We start from the raw sequence: 19,562 nt of genomic DNA on the forward strand, positions 1-19,562 counted from the left end.
CAGAAGACTCATAATAAATCTAGCAGATTGTTAGCGAGTCCTGAATAAAAGAGCAGTGTTTGAAGAGAGAATTCACAGGAAATGACCAAAGCAGGGACTGTTTCAAAGCAGTTTTATTCATCTGAAACAGTGGTAAAAGTCTAAACGAACTTTTCAAATTTTTTATTTTGCACAGAGAATTTTGAGTTTGTTTATCAAGAAGATGCACTCTAAGATTCTTGTGATTGAATAGTGAGGCTTTTGATCTCCTTGCCAAGAATGTCCTGAAATGCAGCCATCTTTTTTCTTTTTTTTTCTTTTTCACTGGGGCCAGACAGTATCCAGGTTAGAGAGAGGACGCTTGGCTCTGGGGAAGTTCAGTGTTTGTACCTTAAAGGGCCTGTATCCAATTTTGTATTTGAGCAAAATTTGTCTTATACCAATACAGATCTAAGTCTCTCTTGAGTAGGCTTGTCACAATAATTACTACATCAATTTATTCAATATTCTGCGTATTGGATGGAACAATATTTTTTCTCTCTATTAGTGGGGATTTTTTCTGTTCTACAATAAGATTTGAGCTGTTGCGGGTTGAATAAATAACTTCTGTGACTCATTATAGATGCAAACTAACTACTCAGTGTCTCATTCAGCTTGTTATTTATTGCATTTTATGTTTTTTAACCTTATTATACTTAGAGAATAACTTCTGGGGATAAATCTGCGTGTGTCAATGGCATTAAGTAGTTTCAATATTATCATTTATTGTCTATATTTTCCTCAACAATATGGCATACTTTGTTTAATTTGTTATCATGATCTACTCTTGAGGTCATTATAAGTCTGATGCATGCTGTCTGTGTCTAATTAGAAAACATTTTATTGCCCGATACAGAAGTGCAAGTTAACATGTTAGTTGTTGTTACCTTTAGTGTCACGGCAAAACCTCCATTATGGTCTCTGAAAGTGCTTACAAACTCATTGCGGAATAACTGGCATGCTTGGAATGCATAAATCATTAATAACTTTGAACTGTTTTAAAATCAGCTAGTTCTGTTTTTCATGTTTTCTTAAGATCTTATATTGCACAAAGTTGACGTTTGTGAGTTTTAAGCTATGTTACACTGTTGTTACCTCATCCAAAACATACCTGGAGTTGTGTTTTGTTTCATTCAGTCTGTCTACATTTTCAAAGCTCAAAATGCTCTGTTCTACCTCGTGATGTCATGTAGTAGTAATTTTCAAGTTAATAGCTACACAAGTTTAAACAAGGTGCAAACAAAGAACGTGGTGCAGATGAAAAAACACACTGCAAGAAACAAAGACAAATGTATCATCATCAAATGCGCTGCAAATAGAGAAACAATGCAAAGTACAAAACGATGAAAACCAAGAAAACACCTGCAAATGAAAAAGTCATCACAATGGAAATGCTCCAAACCTGCAGGGGGCACTCTCAGTGTAACAGCTCAACCGCCTTGTACAGCGATATTTATATTATTTATAAACACAGTATTTGAATATAATCAAAATAATTAAATACAAAACATTGTTCCTGCTGTAGTTTATAGTCAGTTAGCTGCTTTCTGTCTCTCCATTGAGCTGTTACACTGAGAGCGCCCCCTGCAGGTTTGGAGCACTTCTGTTGTGGTGACTTTTTCTGCAGCGTTTTTCGTTTGCCGGTGTTTTCTTGGTTTTCATCATTTTGTGCTTTCCATCGTTTCTCTATTTGCAGCACATTTGATGATGATTTGTCTTTGTTTATTGCAGCGTGTTTTTTCATTTGCACCACGTTCTTTGTTTGTACCTCGTTTAAACTTGTGTTTGAGTTTGTGACTTTTCATCGTTTCTGTACTTGAAGCTGTTTTCTCTAACTGAGACGAATTGGGTCGTTCCAGTGCGTTTGACCCCCGTTGGCCACCGTAGTGGTATGGTATTGACAGGAACATAAATCACAGACTGTAGCAATGTATACATCGAATGCTTAAGCAGGCCAACCCAAGCACGGACACACAAGTACCAATTTTACAGCTTACATATGATGACAGGCCATGCACTCTGTTCCGGCAGTTCTACCTTTCATCCCGGGGAGAAGCAGAGGAGCGGAAGACTGCTCAAACCCCCTTTCAAGTCGGAAGTACGAATCCTTAAAGTTCATTGCGGTGGAAATATGTGTGTTGTTGTCTGAGGAACTCTTAAAGTCCAGATCACCAGCCCTAACATAGTTCTCCTCTTCTGTAATTACGGGCCAAATAAATTCTGATGAGAAATGATGCGGAAATAAATGTTGTTTGTGCAAAAAATAATTATGCCCCCCTGAAACTTTGAAGCGTTATTCTGTCTGCTCTGTCTGCCAGATATTTTTAAAGGTCTTTGTACAGTAGAGTTCACTCATAGGTCTAGGTTTTCAAAGGTTTTTTGAATCTTGCACCGCTATGTGAAAATGAAAGGCTCCCCGTGGCAGCCGAGGCGAATCCACTTTACTTTTTGTTAGTATCTGCCTACGAGCTGTATACATAGACTTAAGAGAGGAGACAGACTGTATACTATACCACTTTTATTATTATCTATATGGATGTGCTGTGTGCGCCCGAGTGGCCAGATGTTATCAAGACAGTATACAAGCTTGTGTCTGCTTCTTAGGACTTCCGACATGAAGATAAGCACGTAGTATTTAATAGACGGACTCCTGGAGGAAGTGCTGTCCGAGTGTATGTGTCCTAGCATGTGGGCTAATCTAAACAGTTTGTAATAGGATGTTCCAGTTAGTACATTACAGCTATTACCTCCTGATGAGTGTAATGTTATTAATGTTATTGTGTCATTTTTGGCAGCAACATGGGTGGTACCAGCTTAGTCTTTTATAACATGTTTTCAGTACAGCCCAAATGTAGAAAGATAGTGAAAATGAAAGAATGAATGGACTTATACAAGATCTAAACCAGTAACTATTGTGAAGAGATATTTACCTCAGAATAAGTTTTTAAAATGGCATAATTATTTTTCCTTAAAGGTACAATATGCAACTTTCTGGAGGCGGCACATCTCCAGCATCATTATATGGAAATCGTTAAAGAGAATTAAAACCATACTTGGAACATTTTCCATGGAAATAAATATGTTTTAAGACATATTGTGAAATATTATAATTAAAAGAACAATATTTCCATAGAACAAGAGACCCTCCTCCAGGTCAAATCACAGGTGTGTGGAGATGCAAGCCTGCTTAGAGTAAGAACAAGCATGGTTTCTAAGATTTTCTAATGCAATAAAAACTACCAAAAAAAAAAAAAAAAACCCAACATGCTTTTTGGTTAAACTTTGTAACTTTTAACATAGTATGGATTTAATTGTTTGAGGTATTTTCCCATTACACAGACTAGACTGGCATTCTGTTGAGTTCAGACATAAAGAGAAAACAGTGACACCACATTACACAGTACTGAACTAGTCCTAGTCCGGAGCTGTTCCAAAGGGCATCTTGTTTACCTGCCCTCTTCAGTGGATTCCTTCTCTCAGACGCTCATGGAGCCTCCGGTGCCTGTGTGTCTACTGTCTACAGCACACACATTCTTAGCCTGATATCAATGCGCCGCGCTTAACAAAGATGATGAAAGACCATATTGAAGCAGGTCGGGGAGTGGAGGGGGCGGGGCTTAAGACTTAACAGGCGTCCGGAAGCCCTCCTGACCAGAGCACAGAGAGCGAGAGCAGGTGTGAGCTCAGAGCATGCTCCTGTGTGGTGCATGTGTTCCCATGTGTCTCTGCATCTGTGGTCCCCACGACAGTAAAAACCATTAAAGCTCCGCCGGGCCCCAAATGCTCTAAATACAGCAATTCATATAAGAGATGATCATGTAGTCTTCAGCAGCAAATACCAACCACAAGTTTCTTTGAGGTGCACTTTGTAACTTTTTGGTTGGGGGCTCGTCACTTGCTTATTTATTTGGATATGTCATTGCTCATTTATATTCCAAATAGTACCAAGAAAAGTACTTTATTAAATTCTTATTATTACTAGTGAAGTGGGTTTGGTTTGTTGTTAATTGACTTTTAATGTTATGCTTTGTAAGTGGTGATAATGTATCCTCTGCATTTGACCCATCCTTCAGTCCCACTGGATCAAATGTTAGAAGTGACGTAGGTAAGATATTTATGTAGGAGTAGGAACCATAAACATGTTTTAGCACAGATCTGAGTTTTACACAAGGTGCTTGAGCTGTGCTGCATATCAGTGATCTTAAATCTAGTTCAGATATTACACAAAGTTTAGACTGAAGTGCCTGCATGTAATTGACCGAGTAAAAGTGTGCAAATGTTTGTGTTAATCAAAGAGCGGCTGTCCTGAGTGTGGGTGTGATCGGAGATGGTTGTGACTTCAAAGCATTGTGGCAGTACACTCCTGTTTACACTGCTCAGAGGAGTCTGCATTCCACTGTCTCATTTTTCCATGGCATTCCCGAGGAGCTCCACGCTGCTGGCTTTGTGCCCACTCCTCAGCAATGTTTACCCCACAGCCCCCCCACCCTCCGCTCCCTTCAGCCCTCATCCCAGATACTACAAACTTCACACACAACTCACATTTACACAAGAAAGAGTGAGCGGCGAGAGGCACGTCAGCTCCCACCAGCGGGGAGTTTGGAACATGAACTACCACATTTCTTTTCTTCAGTCTTCAGTCAGAAGAAATTGAGATCTAATACCCTGTAACATTTGTTTGATAGTGATATCATTATTTGCTTTTTACACATTGTATTTATATTTTCTAGATGCATGGTTTACTGTTGTTCCTCTTTATTATTGTTTTAATATTGTTCCTGGTTGTGCTGAGGCTCTCCTCTTCTTCTCACTCTCCTTCAGTGGTTCTCACTGTGGGTGCTGCTAACTTTTATGCATTTTGAGGATTTTTATATGAGAAAAAGCTGGCTCATGTCAGATGGATGTGTCTAGCACTACATATCAATCTGGGATGCCTCTCACTGAAAGCAATCAGAAAACACAGAACATCCTGATGATTATTTGAATCTGATTGGTCGTAGCATCACAACAGTGGAACAAGTCGAAAAACTTTTGTGATATCCAGTTAAGAGAAAAGAACAGACATCTTCTGTGTTCACAAATGCACAAAGCGCATGTCTTCACTTTTTTTTTTAAACAAATATAAACAAATAAAATAGTCGGTACTGATATTATAATAGGATGAAGTACATCACCATGTTGGTTTTAGTTCACTTGGGCACATCATCTTTGGCTTCCAGTCCTTCAAGTCTTTCAAGATCGACTCTTGTGAGTTTGTCCACTCATAAATATCGCTATAATATCTCGCTGTGCAAGGTTAGCAGTACAGTACATCCATGGGTATAAGGCTGGACGATAGGTTAATAAAAGTTGAAGCGTTATCTCGTCCCTGTGATAAGTTGCCATTTTGTTGACATTGCCATGTCATTATGCAATAATTCTCTATGCATTTTCTATGATTGCAGCTTTCTGTTCAAATACAAACAGTTTTCCCCACCAACTCCTCTGACTGGTTAATCTCTGTAAGGCTCTGATTTAGTGACAGGTGGGTTTAACCAATCACAGTGAAGAGAGACTTTCAGAAGAAGTGGTTAACTTTATAAACCTCCTAGAGGCAGTAGAAAAATGTCTACATGAATCGTGATTAAATTGAAATGATAATGTAGGTCCTATACATTTTTTGCCATTTTGTCCACTAGATGCAGGTCCTTGTATGTCCGCTTGTCATTCTGTTGCCTGTGTTGTTCCTGTCAGGTGGATCTCCAGACACATGTCCCCAAACATCTGTGCCGGCACGTCTTGAAAAGCTCTCAGCACATTTCCTGACCATAAATCAGCTTTCCTCAACAGCCTGCCTCAAAGCCCGGGTGAAATACTGCCACAAAAAGAAAACAATTATACTGCCAATTACAAGGTGTGTTGCAAGCTCTGGGCGGCCACATCATAGAGGTCTTCAGCTTATGTGTTTGTGACTATTTACTGATGGGTTGCTAAGGATTTGACATGTGTGTACCAGAGCTGCTTAACCACATTAACATGGGGAAGAGTAAAAATAACATAGAAAAGCCCTTCATTTAGTTGTTATGTTTACTTGTTCTTTGCTTTTATGAGTGTATTTCGCCGCATGTGATTATGGGATTCCTGTTGAGGTTGGCTTGCAGTTAACAGGGGGAACTGTGTTCTTTTTCATAAGTGAATTGAGTTGGTTAGCTCTCATCTCATGTCTTTATTAAAGGTCCTGTATTGTGCAAAATTAATTCTTGTGAGCTTTAAGGCATGCTATAATGTTACCTCTTTTAAAACATACCTGGAGTTGTGTTCTGTTTCATTCACGCATGTTTCAGTAATCCTGCTTTATTGTCTGTCTACATCTCCAAAGCTCAATATGCTCTGTTCCACCTTGTGATGTCATGAAACTGTAGAGGTCCAGTTAGCAGCTACATTTAACCTTTAATTCAGCAAAGACAGTTCCAGATCTGAAATGATGACGGTGTATAGAGGTTAAAAACACAGTGGAGCACTTGTATTACCTGTGTTTTCTGTTCTGAGAAAATAACTCAGTAGGGTTTGCGTGTTAAACTCCAGGTATGTTTTTGATGATATAACAGATCAGAAAATAGCATATGAGCCTTTTTAAGACGCCACCATTTGCAGTTTTTCTGACAAACATTATTTTGATTTGATTCCTCTTTTATGATTTAATAACGGGGTCCTGTTCAAAGATCACATTTTAAACACATCCAGAACAATTGACAACTCTAAGCTGAAATATGAACTGAAAAACTAAAACAAGAATTTCAAAATATGTTTGATCAGAATCTAAACTATAAGGTTAGCAGTTTTTATGCAGAGTAAGACAGAATACTTTGTTGCTTTGGGAAATTATGGTACTTCAGAAAATGCAGCCTTTTGTGATTTGCTAATTGAATCCATTCAAATTTTGATTTTGCAATTAATCTTGCCGGCCTAGTGTAGACAGCCCAAGAGTTTATGCATTTATTTATGTTTCAAACCTATGCATTGCAGGCCTAACCGCATACGTTGGAAGAATCAAGTTGTGAAAGAGGAAGTCAGTAGATAGAGTCATTTTTTCAGCAGAGATGGGCGGATGGGTATGCTTCAAGGCATACTTGAGAAAAATGATTTATGTTGTCAACCCTAACCAAGATCCAATAAACCAGTCCAGAGGTTTTACCTGGTGTCTCACAGCGGGAGTGACATATCAATTCTCCTCAACAATGTGCAATACATCAACAATGTTATAGTCTGTTTTTGTACAAAGTACAACCTCATTAACTTTAGTGAATGAATGTTTCTAGTGCAGCCTTTTCAACAGTCACATATCCACCTCAGGCTCAATGCTTTGATGTAGCTTTGCTGCAAAGGGCCCCATGTCTAATAATGGAAACAAGTGCCATTATTTAAATAAACCTGGACAATCATGTTGGTCCAACCTGTAGCTCTGGAGCTACCAGTAGTTCTCCACCCTCTTCCGAGTAGCTCGCCAAGGGATTTCTGAATTATATGTATTGTGCTGAATAACTCAAATTTGATTAATTAGCATTGTAAATGTATAATTTTGATACGTAATTTTGCACACTAGTAAATGGATATGTTTTATAAGCATCTGGACCCCATCCAAGGCTTATCGTGCCTCTTATATACACTTAGATTTCTACCACTAAAGCTCTCTGGCATTTTTGTTTCGTTGAAGTAGCTCATTGGAGGAAAAAGGAGACTCCAGGTCTAAATGCTAGTTGTCTGGTGCATGTTAACTTAGACCTCTCTGTCACACCAGCACATTTTTTACAGTGTAGAAATATTGATGTTTGAGGGGAATTTGTCATTACCAAATAAATTAGGCATGTTTAATGCACTAGTTCATTCTGCAGTCTGCACCACTGGAGAACTTCTTCTAACATTTTCTCATAGTTGGCTATGATGCCAGTTATTCTAACTGCACGAGTTTGACAGCTTCTAAAATAAGTAATGATTTAAAGGTGTGGCCATATGGATATTTTTTCTTTACAGATTTGCATGTGTTTTTAACACCTTCACTGTCAATGTTTATTTTTGCATCAATTGTTTTTAAAGCTTGGGTATCTGGTTTTCAAACCGTGAAAGGCAGTTTAAATTGTCGCCTGCTGCTCTAACTTGTTTGTGGCTCTGACAAAGCCTTTGGCACGTCACTAGGATTCACATGCATGATTCAAACACATCTATTATTAGACGAAGAGTTTAAATGACGTCTGCTATTCTTTTCTTCTGCATCATATCCACAGAACCCTGTGCAGCCCAGAGCACGCACACTCCAATTTAAATCAGTGATCACTTTTGACTTAAGTGGTGAGTGGTGCTGTAACACACACACAGTAATGTAGTTATTTTTATGTTTTTTATAACAGACACTCCATGGGGTTTTACCATACTCGTTGTGACTGCTCTGTGGTCTTCACCATCTTCCTGTGAACACCCTCTCCTCCTTCTTTGGGGGAATCTTATTCCACAAGCCTGATCTTTTGTGTTGTTGATGACACTTTTAGAAATGTTGTTTTTTAGTCAGACTGAAGTTGTAGAAAAGGGGAGCATTTCGGAAGAAGAGGCTGGAGGGTCTGGGGGTCTCTGTGGGGACCTAAGAACTCTCTGCTATGCTAACTCTTGGGTTAGGAAAGCCTGGCTTGTTATGACAGGGAAGTGCTCTGTTTATGTTGAACTGTGAGCTTTGAAATGTATCATAGGCAAACCCAAGCAGTGCAGGCCCGGGCTAATGGAGCGGGAGAGAGCCAACCTTCCACAACTGATGCTTTCAGATAAGTTAGCACTGTAATATTTTGTAATATTACTATTAAAAAAGACTTGCAAAGATGGACAAACTAATGGTTGTTCACAGTATAGGCATGAGAACTATACTGAAAAAGTAATGATAAGTTTCACATTGCATATAGTAATATAACATGATGATATAGTATGAATGTTCTCAACAAAGAGCAAAGTGTTTTAATGAATAATTATCTGAAAATCACATTTGATATTTTCTAAAATCATTCAGCCCTACTCATCTTTCAAATAAGGGTAGGCCTTCTTGGTTAATTTGACAGTTTTGTTCTTCCTTTGCACTTTATACCTCCAGCACAAACAAGGCAAGTCTTAGCATATTTCTGATGGATTGCTATAATGTCATTTCAATATTGTCTGGAACAATACAAAATATTGAGATATTGTTTTCTCTTAATATTGCCAACTCTTACACTGTAGCTGTGTTACATACTTACATACATACTCTGCTGTATTTATATATTTATTTAAGTAGTGTGTGGTAATTGTTGTTTGAGAAACTGTCATGGTCCACCATATTTCTCTAATGACTCTAATTATGCACAATTGAGTTGTTGCCAGTTTATTTCTTTGTTTTGGCAAAATCAATATCCACTTTATGCTGAGTCATGGGATAATAATTACTTTGCTTGTTATTAGCTTGTGTGGTTACAGACTTGATTAGTGTCTTAACATGCAATATCCCAATTATTTCTTTATTTATTATTTATTTTTGAGCTGTTTTGATTAAAGCATTGCTGTGGTGTTATTTTTCTTAGTTATCTCTACCACAATATCTCCCCCATTACCTGAATGAACCTTAGAGAGCCAATCCCATATCATCAAAGGCCAACATTCATTTCTTAACTTAACAGTACTTAATTTTCTGCCTTTTTCTTCTCATTGTAATCTTCTTCACGAAAAGACAGTCTGATGGCCCGGAGTCAGGGAGAGCATTCCCACTTAAAGAAAGCGCCCGGGCAAATTTGGGACTAGTGGTAATTATTTGGGCCTCATTATGGGATCAAGTTTCCTAGAGTCATTCTCTGTGGTAACCGTTATTGGATATGGGGCTGACACTGTCAATAAAGCCAGAGGAAAGATGACACGCTTTTTGTTTTGACAGGACCAACGCAGTAATGCTCTCATTCGTTTGCATTTCCAAAGAACGAAGAGGCCTCAGAAGCCACTTTTCCAGATGCAATGAGAAACAGAGAAGGAAAAAAGTGCTCCGCTATGCTCCCTTGGCATGAGGCGACCTAGCGTCTCCTGCAGCCAGCATCCTTTCATGAAAATCTACTTAGTGTAGGTCATAAGATACAACGCTGTCTGATTAAGGAGTGTGCAGTGACAGTGTGGATCTGTGTCATCTAGGTCTTGTTATTTTTTGGCTATATGATAAGATCTGAGTCGCAGAAGGTTGAATTAATAACTTCTATGACTCATTACAGATGCAGACTAGGTACTGAAGTGTTTCATTCTGCTGTTTATTTATTGCAGTTTGTGTTTTTTGGTATAAATCTGCTCTTGGGTTGTGTCAGTGGCATTAATTAGTGTCAGTATTATTGTTTATTGTCTATAATTTCAGCAATATGTCAAGCTTCAAAATTTGTTTTCATGACAGGCCTAATTGCAATTGAATCTAAATCACAATCTGAATGGACTCAATAACCAAATCATAAAGGCTGCAAATGTTAAAGTACTATAAATTTCTAAAAAAAAAAAAAAAGAACAATATGTCCTGTCTTATTATGTATAAAAGCTGCTAACCCTGTAGTTCAGATCTGTACAAACATATTCTGAAATGTGATTCCTGTATTAGTTTGTCAGTTCACATTTCAGTCTTTTTGAAACTCCTCTGGATGTGTTTAAAATGTGAAGTTTGAACAGAGTCCTTTTATTAAAACATAAATTGCAAATCCAATCTCAACTGCAACTTTTCCCAAATCATTCAGCCCTAGTGAAAAACCCAAGTGTGTTTGGCGGGGGGGGGGGACAATTACAACCAATTATGAATGCCTTTAAATCCCTCTATTGCACCGTCTCTTTGAGATCTGCAAATCCTTTAACCCTCTCTGACCTGTCACATTACCAAAGATGTAGCAAAAGAGGTGAGGTGTTACATAACCACACATATGAACAGTAATAGGTATCCAACATTTTAGAGTGCTCTCCCCAATCGTTCTCAGGTGGTTCATAGCTTCCTCTTTAGCACTATATTCATAGTAGAGGTTGTAGAAATACTTATTTGTAAGTAAATATTGGCTATGATCATTTGGGCCAATTCAGCAAGAGGCATGAGGGCCAACAAAAATTGGTCTTAAGGTCACATTTGGCCCCTGAGCCACAGTTTGGAAACCCCTGCCATAGGACTATATTTGCATTATAATAATTCCCAGTATCTTGAGTCTGCCTCCTCTTTCACCATTTCACAGGGTATGATTCCCTGCTCACTCTTCCCTGCTGTCCAGTCCTGTGTTGTAGGATAGAGCATTTATATTAACTGGTCATCAATTATTTTTCTTTTCTTTGCTGCACTATAGACACAAATCCACCTTTACTCTTCTGCAATATGCCCAGTGCCAACAGTATTGTGCCTGTCCCCTAAATAGAAATCTGAACTATTTTCTAATATGTAATTGTGATTTTTCTGTTAAGCATTGTGTGTTAGATTGCTGATTTCTGTTTTAAAAATAGGGTTTTGTTCAAAGTTCCCATGTTAAATGCGTTCAGAAGAATTGACAAAAAGACTGAAATATGAACTTACAAACTAATATCACAAAACAAACTAAATAATCACATTTCAGAGCATAAATGTACAGCTCTAAAATGGCGTTAGCCATTTTTATGCAGCATAAGAGAGGATATTTAGTTGTTTCTCAATTAAATTATGGGAGTTCAAAAATTGCAGTCTTCTTAACTGCATCCATTCAAATTGTGATTTCAGTTTGATAGTGATTAACCTTGTGGCTCTACCCCAGAGTTACTTTTTGTTCATTTTGTATTTCTCCAGATTTGTTTTAAAAATAGATTATTCCTAAGTAACTAAAGCACTATAGCGCAGCTCTTGGTAGAAACAGCCCTGGAGACATTTCCCTACAGGACCACAGAAGGACTTCTGAAGAGATCAGTTCACACATGCTATACATACACATGCGCACACATGTTCAGTCGCCGCTAGCAACAATAAATATCAATGTTCTTACTCATTAGCTTAACTCTCCCACACTAGTCGTAAGGTTTCTTAGATAGAAGTTGATCAGATGTTTATAGGCTGTGTCAGTAATGAGACTTGTATATTAATAATACAATCTACAGATTGTTGCCTTGAATCCCTCGGCTGCCGCACTGTTCCTTTTGACAGTAACATCGTACAATTGCTCCTGTTGGCATTCGCCTTCTCTGCTACTAACACAAACAGCTCATCAGTTTTTGCGCTCTTGGCACATTTGGCTGCCAAGGTAAACAACTTTGATTTACTCTTTTTTTGAAGTGGCAATATTCCTAAGTGTAATCATCACATCAAGTTTATTTTTGTTCGTTGTAGTGTAACCAATAAAAGTAAGGATCCCATGACTCTATAGCTTTGAAAAAAATACTTATGACATGCTTATGTAAAGTGTTGTTTTTGATGGTTAAAGCTTGTCTGTTTCAAAATTATTTAAAGTGATTTATTATTTATATAATGTAGATTTTCAACTTGAATTTGAGTTGTTTTGGCATCTATGTTATAATGCTGTTTTTTCATCAAAAACATACCTGTTGTGTTTTGTTTTATTCACACATGTTTAACACACAAACCCTGCATATTTAGGTACTTCTCTCAAACAGAAACTACCACAACATGCCATCACAGAGGAATAGAGCACTGAGCTGTGGAGATACAGAGAGACTAATAATAAAGCCTTACATGTATGAATGAAACAAAACACAACTCCAAGTATGTTTTAAGGAGGTACCAAAATTAAAACCTGACTTGAAGCTTAAGAATCCATTTTGTGTAATATAGGACCTTAAATAATAAATAAAGATTTATTGTTAACATCTGAAAATATCATTTAAAATTGGGAATATGTCTGTAGCCCTTGTCATAAGATAACAGTGGTTGTGCTTTGACTTGTCCTAATTGCCTGTATGTTTACATAAGTAACTAGACACATATCTCTTTGAATCTCTCCAACTTTAAAGAGGTTTATGCTTCTCCTCAAGGCATAGTGAAGCTGGCTTTTTAGAGCTGTGCAGTTAATTGAATTTTAGTTAAGTAGACTCAGTCATTTCTAATCGTCAATGATCAGTTTAGGTCTTTTTTAATTGTGAGTTGATCAGCCAGTCCTCTGTCAGGAGAAGCATGTGGTTCTGAGCAAAGTTAATCTTGTTCATGTTCTGGAAACTGATATTGAAAATCATTTTATTTCTTTTGCATGAAACAAAATACAATTGAAAAACTAAATTCTACTGATATTGCCCACTCTCTTTTTACTTTTTTATAAACCAACCTGGCAACCCCTCCAAGCCTAGAACTACACTGAAACATTATTATTTATTAAAAAGCCTTATTACACTGTTTTCTCATCCTGTAAAAATAGATCATATAAACATACCTGGGGTTGTATTTTTGTTTCACACATGTTTAACACATATTTAGCCTCTGTTCTTTTCTCAAACTGAAAACTCTCTGTTCCACCTTGTAATGTGATGCTATAACACGGGAAGTGCACCTCTGTGTTTTTAAACTCCATGCACCTTCACTAGAGTCGTTTGGATAATTTCAGCCCTGGAACTGCCAATATCTACAGAACTAAAGGTAAAAAGTAGCTGTTAACTTGAAAACTACCACTTCATAATATCACACGGTGGAACAGCGCATTCTGAGCTTTGGAGACGTAGACAGAGAAATAACAAAGTTTGACTAATGTGTGAATGAAAGGGAACACAACTCCGGGTATGTTTTTGAGGAGATAACCATATTATAACATGGTTTAAAGTTCTGCGTAATATAGGACCTTTAAATAGAATTTCTTCCACTTGTTACTTAAACTATTATCTTATTTGCTGATTGTGCATATTTCGTTTCAGCTGGTGGTTTGTTGAGGTACAGCCCAGGTCTTGATGGTAATTGAGTGAAGGAGCTTGCTGAGAGGTGCTAGGCCTTTTTAGTTTCCCCACTAACTCACTCTGACATAACTGCTTGGGCTCCCTTCCATGCTGGCAGCACATGAACTAAAATGGTCACTTGCTGATTATTGGCAGATGAAAAATAAGATCCATGAGGATAAGGGAAAAAAATAAATCTCACCACTGCTACTATATTCATTCCCCCTTCTACTGCAGTTGTTCATGCTAGGGGAGAAAAAGAAATTGATATAAAAGTTAATAAAGTTAATTACACTACTCAGATGATATTTTAACAGTGCTGCAAAAATGTGCCTGTAAATATATTGACTGAGGTTCAAGTAAACCATAGAATTAACGAGAGGGAGGAAATATCACTTTAGACTTTTGTATAGTATAGTATTAATTATTGACAATATTGATACTGTAACTGTACAAATATAAGCACAGCTCTGTCTGAGATTTTTTAGACTTTAATCTGAGCTTTATTTTAACACAACCTGACCAGAAAGAACTGTTTTAACTAGAACTACAACAAGTGAGCTGATTTTTACCGTTAAACAACATTATAATCATAAGCATTTGCAAGCATTAGCCAACAGTTTTTAGTTACTCTCACCTTTTTTGTTGAAAACCAAACACCTAAACAGACGTACTGATTATAGACTCCCAAAAATATGTTGTTTAAGTCATTTTTGTTAGTTTTTTTTCTTTAGTTTTCAGAAGATCATGAAACTTATTTGGCAGTGTTTGCTTATGTGCGTGTTGTGTCTCCATGGTAACTGCTGGTGAACATTCCACCAATACACATACATGTAGAACATCCCCAGAGTGATGTCACTGCATGTCAAAATGTTATCTCCAACAACAACAATTGGAATATTCATCCATGTTACTCTGACTTTTATTTCTAGTGGTATTATATTTTGGCAGTTGTATATGAAGAATGCTTTTGACAGTTGTTTCAGTAGAACAAAGGGACATGATGTTGTCAATGTTGCAACTAACCTGGAGAGATGAGAAAGAGCAGATTCTATTGTTGAGAGACTGTGGGGAACTGTTTGTGTGCTCTGGTTTTCTTAGCTTATTTATCTAGCCTCTTTAAAACTCAAATGAAGTTTCAATACAAGTTTATTTATATAGCACATTTAAAACAACTTCAGCTGACCAGAGTACTTCACATAAAGATGTTTTAGCCTTTAGCTGTTTATAGCCAGAGCAGCATGACTCTTAAGTGGTGTATGGCACTTGGGGTGGTAGAGAGGGTCACAGCCATCTCATTGTGCAGTGTGGTCGCATCAAAATAGAGGATAATGTTTAGTCTGGTGCACTTAGCAAAACAGAGACTAGAACAGATTTTTGCCTGCAGAGCCTGAAAGCAGCTCTAATCTTCTTTGGCAGGATTTCACAGAGGTATAGAATGCAACTGTGAAATTGTCATCTCTAGTTTTGTTTAGAAACATTGGTTTATTTTCCTGACCAGCCAGTCCCTCAGACATTCTGCTCAAATCCAGAAGAGTCTGTCCAACCACAGCCGCTAATTTGTAGCACGTGTCTCTTAAATACACTTACAGAAACACTTTCTCACAAAGTACTCTCAAAAAGTACATGAACTTTTAAAGAGACATTCAAGGCAAAGTCACATATTTACATAGATGTATTTGATGCATGCATTATGCTCTAACTACTGTAATTTCCTCGACATACAGAAAATGTTTACATTGCATCACACTGTAGGATGTTTCTTCAAACATGTTCTAAAATACATGTGATTCTTGTTTGTGATTAGTTTGTTAGTTCATATTTCAGTATTTTTGTCTTGGATGTGATAAAAATGAACAGAATCCTACTGTTAAACACAAAATCGCAAGTTTGTCAGAAAATCACAATTATTTTTTTTCCAAATTATTCAAAGCAGTAATAAAAGTATAATAACTATGCTTTATATTATAGCAAGACTAATAAAAGTTAGTTAAACTGCATATGACAGGTTACTTGGTTTGGTGGTAAATATGTATGTATGGATGTTACATTAGTTAAGTTGCAGTTTGTGGAGAAAAAAGGTGGAAAGAAAAGTATAAAAATATAGAAGTATCTTAAACAATCCCTCTACCTATTTCTACAATGTTCACACAAGGAACAGTATAAATCTAGAAAATTTAAATAATAGGTGTTATTGTTTATTTTTATTTATCTAATCATAACTATTGCGCAATTTTAACTTCAGATAACAGTTATGGAATTAGCTCTAAGTATGCCATATCTGCTGTCCGTTTCCAGCCAGGAAGTAAAATAATAAACTTTACCAAAAAAAAAATAGTAAACACTAGGCTAAGAGTTTTAGTCAGGTCTTAAATATAATCTTGTTAAATGTGTTTTTGTGAAATGAGTAGTGTAACCACTCATATGCACTTGAAGTTGGTCCATTAAAGAGTGTAAAAATAAGTTATTCTTTCAACTGAACAAAAGTCTGTTTGATATTTCTCATAAAAGAGCAGAGGTCATGGTGTCATTAGAGGACATTTTTTCTGACTTTCTTCTTTGGGGACCAAGTTCGACTGGAGGCCTTTAATTTGGGCCTAAACGGGAGAGTGTTAGAGGCAGCTGCTGAGGCTGATGGGAGGCTGGAGGAGCAGGGAGTCCTGCTGCCAGACCCACTCACTGTGAATATGTCTGCAGCCGCGTGGGAAGACTCTGAAGCTCAGGCACATCTAAATACATCCTTTTTAGCATAATGCTGAAATTCACTTTGAGCACAGTCTGTAGGATTCATATGTTGTTTGTCTAATAGTGAATATATTCTGCCCTCTCACTCATCGACCTCTGCTGTGACAGGCTCTGTGACAGACACGCACCAGCCCTTAGCAGTCCATTACGTCAGTTGCCCAGATCTGGGGTGCCAGCTGTTGATGTCACCCTTGGGTCTTTTTAATTTAGAGATTTCCGTTGGGTGAGATGAGTGAGAGCCCCACGAGCCAAGCCGCACTCAGCCACATCAAGAGGCGCAGTGGGACAGAACTGTCCTGTAAGGACGGAACCAGAGCAGAACCAGACTGGGACCATTCTGTACATCTGGGGCCTGGGTGCTTGTATTGGGTCTTTGTATTTATGGGTTTCAGCCTCCTGTTATATGGTGCCATTTTGAGGATGACTGACCATTCAAAAGATATTATATTTCGTTTAACATTGTTAATTGTTATGGCAACAGTACTAGCTTTTGTAAAACCCATGGATTAGATTCTTGTATTGAGTCCTTGTATTGGGTGCTTGCATTGTACGGGTGAGAGGTGTGATAGTGATGTTGTGGCTCTGTCCTACTCCTCTCCTTGTTCCCGTGACAGCGTGTCTGTGACTCGCAAACATGGCTCGTATCCTTTGAGCTCTTAAATGCTCCCTTTCAGCAGCTCTGAATTTCCTCCCTTTCAGAGGGGATCAAATGTTCTTCACACAGACTATCTCTCATTCTTTTAGTCCTCCAGGCTTTGGGTGGGAGCGAACATCGCCCTCCATGTAATTGATTTTGTAGGGTGCCAGAGTTTTTCCTCTTGATATCAACTGTATCTGCTTTTGGAAGGTGACGCCTCAATCTGAGGAAGAGCCGAGCAACTGTTTCTGATGGTGTGAACACAGCTGTAATCTCTCTCTCACTTCAGAAACACATTCTCACTCATTTTAGTTTCATGTTAAGCTTATGAGTGCATAATACGTGCATGGACTTTTAAAGAGACATTTAAAGCACAATGTAATATAGGGTAACAGTGTAATATCAACAAAGTTATATATTTACATATGTATTTGATGCATATGTATACTGCAATTATACTAACAAATGCACTCTTTCTTTGTGTGTTTCAGTACCACCCTCTGTCTCTGTGTAACACCAGTGAGGATGAGCGCCCTGACTCTGACTTCATCACCATCGTCAAACTGGAGCACAGGGTCCCACGCTGCCTGCCTCTACTCGATAAGGTAAGGGTCCTACTGCATCACAGTCCCATGCACATATACAACACCAGGAAAACCATACAGCTGGCCTAGTCTAATATAAGCTAAATTTTAAAAATGCATGTCAAATAGCTCATGCGTCATTGTTATGGTCCGCTATGTGAAAGTGAAAGTAAAAATACAGGAGCTTCAGTGTGTTTATTTGTACTGCGGAAAGCAAATAATTTGTGAGAAATCCAGTTCCTAACATGTCTAAAAATATAATCATCAATGTAAATGAATTGAAAAGTGTTTTATTGCTTATACAAAATTTGTAGACATCTCTGCGCCCTCTCTCGCACCTGCTTGGTTGTTGTGCATGTAGACTGAGAAAAGAGTGATTTGAGGTTTTGGTGCAAAGTTGAATTAAATGCAGTTGTTTAGCATGCGTCTTCTCTGTGCATGTTAACGTAGTGAGTGTGACCTTTGCCCCATGCACCAGACAGATAAACCTCCCCGCCTGCTGTCATCTCCGGCCCCTCTTCCGCTGCAGGATTTGGCCTTTTAAGAGGAGATGGAAGTATTTGGCAGGTGCTTAACGTTTTGTTCAGTCATCTCTCAGTGCCAGTGCTGGGACAGGAGGGGCTATGTAGCAAGTGGCAGTGAGCCCTGGCGCTAGATGTAAGACTTTGGGACCGCAGCTGTCAGTGGTCCCATCCCAGCCGGCCTTAACCAGACACTTCTCCTCTACTGCTCTCCTCTAATATGAAATCATGTCCATAGCTTCCACCCGCAGAGGCTAATGTACGTCTAAGTGTATTACAATTGACCCAAATCCCTAAGTATTCTAGCACACACACTAGTGTGATTTAAAACTTACTGCTATTTTTTTCTGACTTTTTCAAGTGGTGGCAAATTAGCAGGCATGAGTATAGTTAGACGGCGGGCTTTTTTTAGTTTCTGTTTTCTTTTCCCCTAATTTAAAGCCATGTTGAGGAGTTGCCCGCCATGACGAGCGTGCTGGCTTAGATTCCCACACATTATTTGTTCCTTTCTTCTCTCTCTGGTCCTCTGTCGTCACTGGGAAGTGCATTGGCTGGGGCAGTGTGAGGGCGAGAGGGGGTGTCTGTTTTGATTAAAGTCTTAATGGCAACACAGTGTTATCCCATAAACAAAACGCGGCAGTAGCACCGAGGAACAAAGACTGCCGCTTCCGCTCTCTCTAGGCCTGTTGGATGTTGTCTATCACAGTGTCCCATGTTACACGCACTTTGTGCTTTTGTTATACTTTTTTTACAATGTGCAGCTGAAGCTCATGAAGTTACTTATTTTCTTACTTCATTTACTCAGCAGGTATCCGCAAGAAAGTTTTTGCTTATTTATTTATTACATTTTAATAACATATAAAGGAATGACAACTTTGCACAACAATTTCTTGAAAGAGGTGCATTGGAGGAGAGAGAGCACCTCAAGAACATGAAGTATAGTTGCAAATTGCGAATTTTATTAGTACATCAACAGCGTTTCGGCACTGGGCCTTCATGAGGGAAAAAAAGAAAAAAAAATACGAAGGCCTAAAAATTCACAATTTGCAAGTAAGACGGTGTGTGTGATTTTTCTCTGTTCAACAAGAAATAACATAACAAGAATAATAATATAACCTATACTTGATTCCATATCAGATGTTATTGCTTTACCTGGAAAGTAGATTAAAG

General features: G+C 38.1%; 1 protein-coding gene across 1 annotated transcript in view; it reads left to right on the forward strand.

Moving 5' to 3' along the window:
• Positions 1 to 19,562, forward strand: part of LOC110165037 (E3 ubiquitin-protein ligase RNF43) — an 88,711-nt gene that overhangs the window by 38,396 nt on the left and 30,753 nt on the right. The window contains exon 2 of the mRNA XM_055148227.1: positions 17,779 to 17,892. Within this exon, the coding sequence (XP_055004202.1) occupies positions 17,779 to 17,892 (114 nt within the window). The remainder of the gene's footprint in view (positions 1 to 17,778; positions 17,893 to 19,562) is intronic.

The sequence above is a fragment of the Boleophthalmus pectinirostris genome, unplaced genomic scaffold, assembly GCF_026225935.1.
Source record: "Boleophthalmus pectinirostris isolate CB_2022bp ecotype Guang Dong unplaced genomic scaffold, ASM2622593v1 HiC_scaffold_12, whole genome shotgun sequence".
In the NCBI taxonomy this organism is placed as follows: Eukaryota; Metazoa; Chordata; class Actinopteri; order Gobiiformes; family Gobiidae; genus Boleophthalmus; species Boleophthalmus pectinirostris.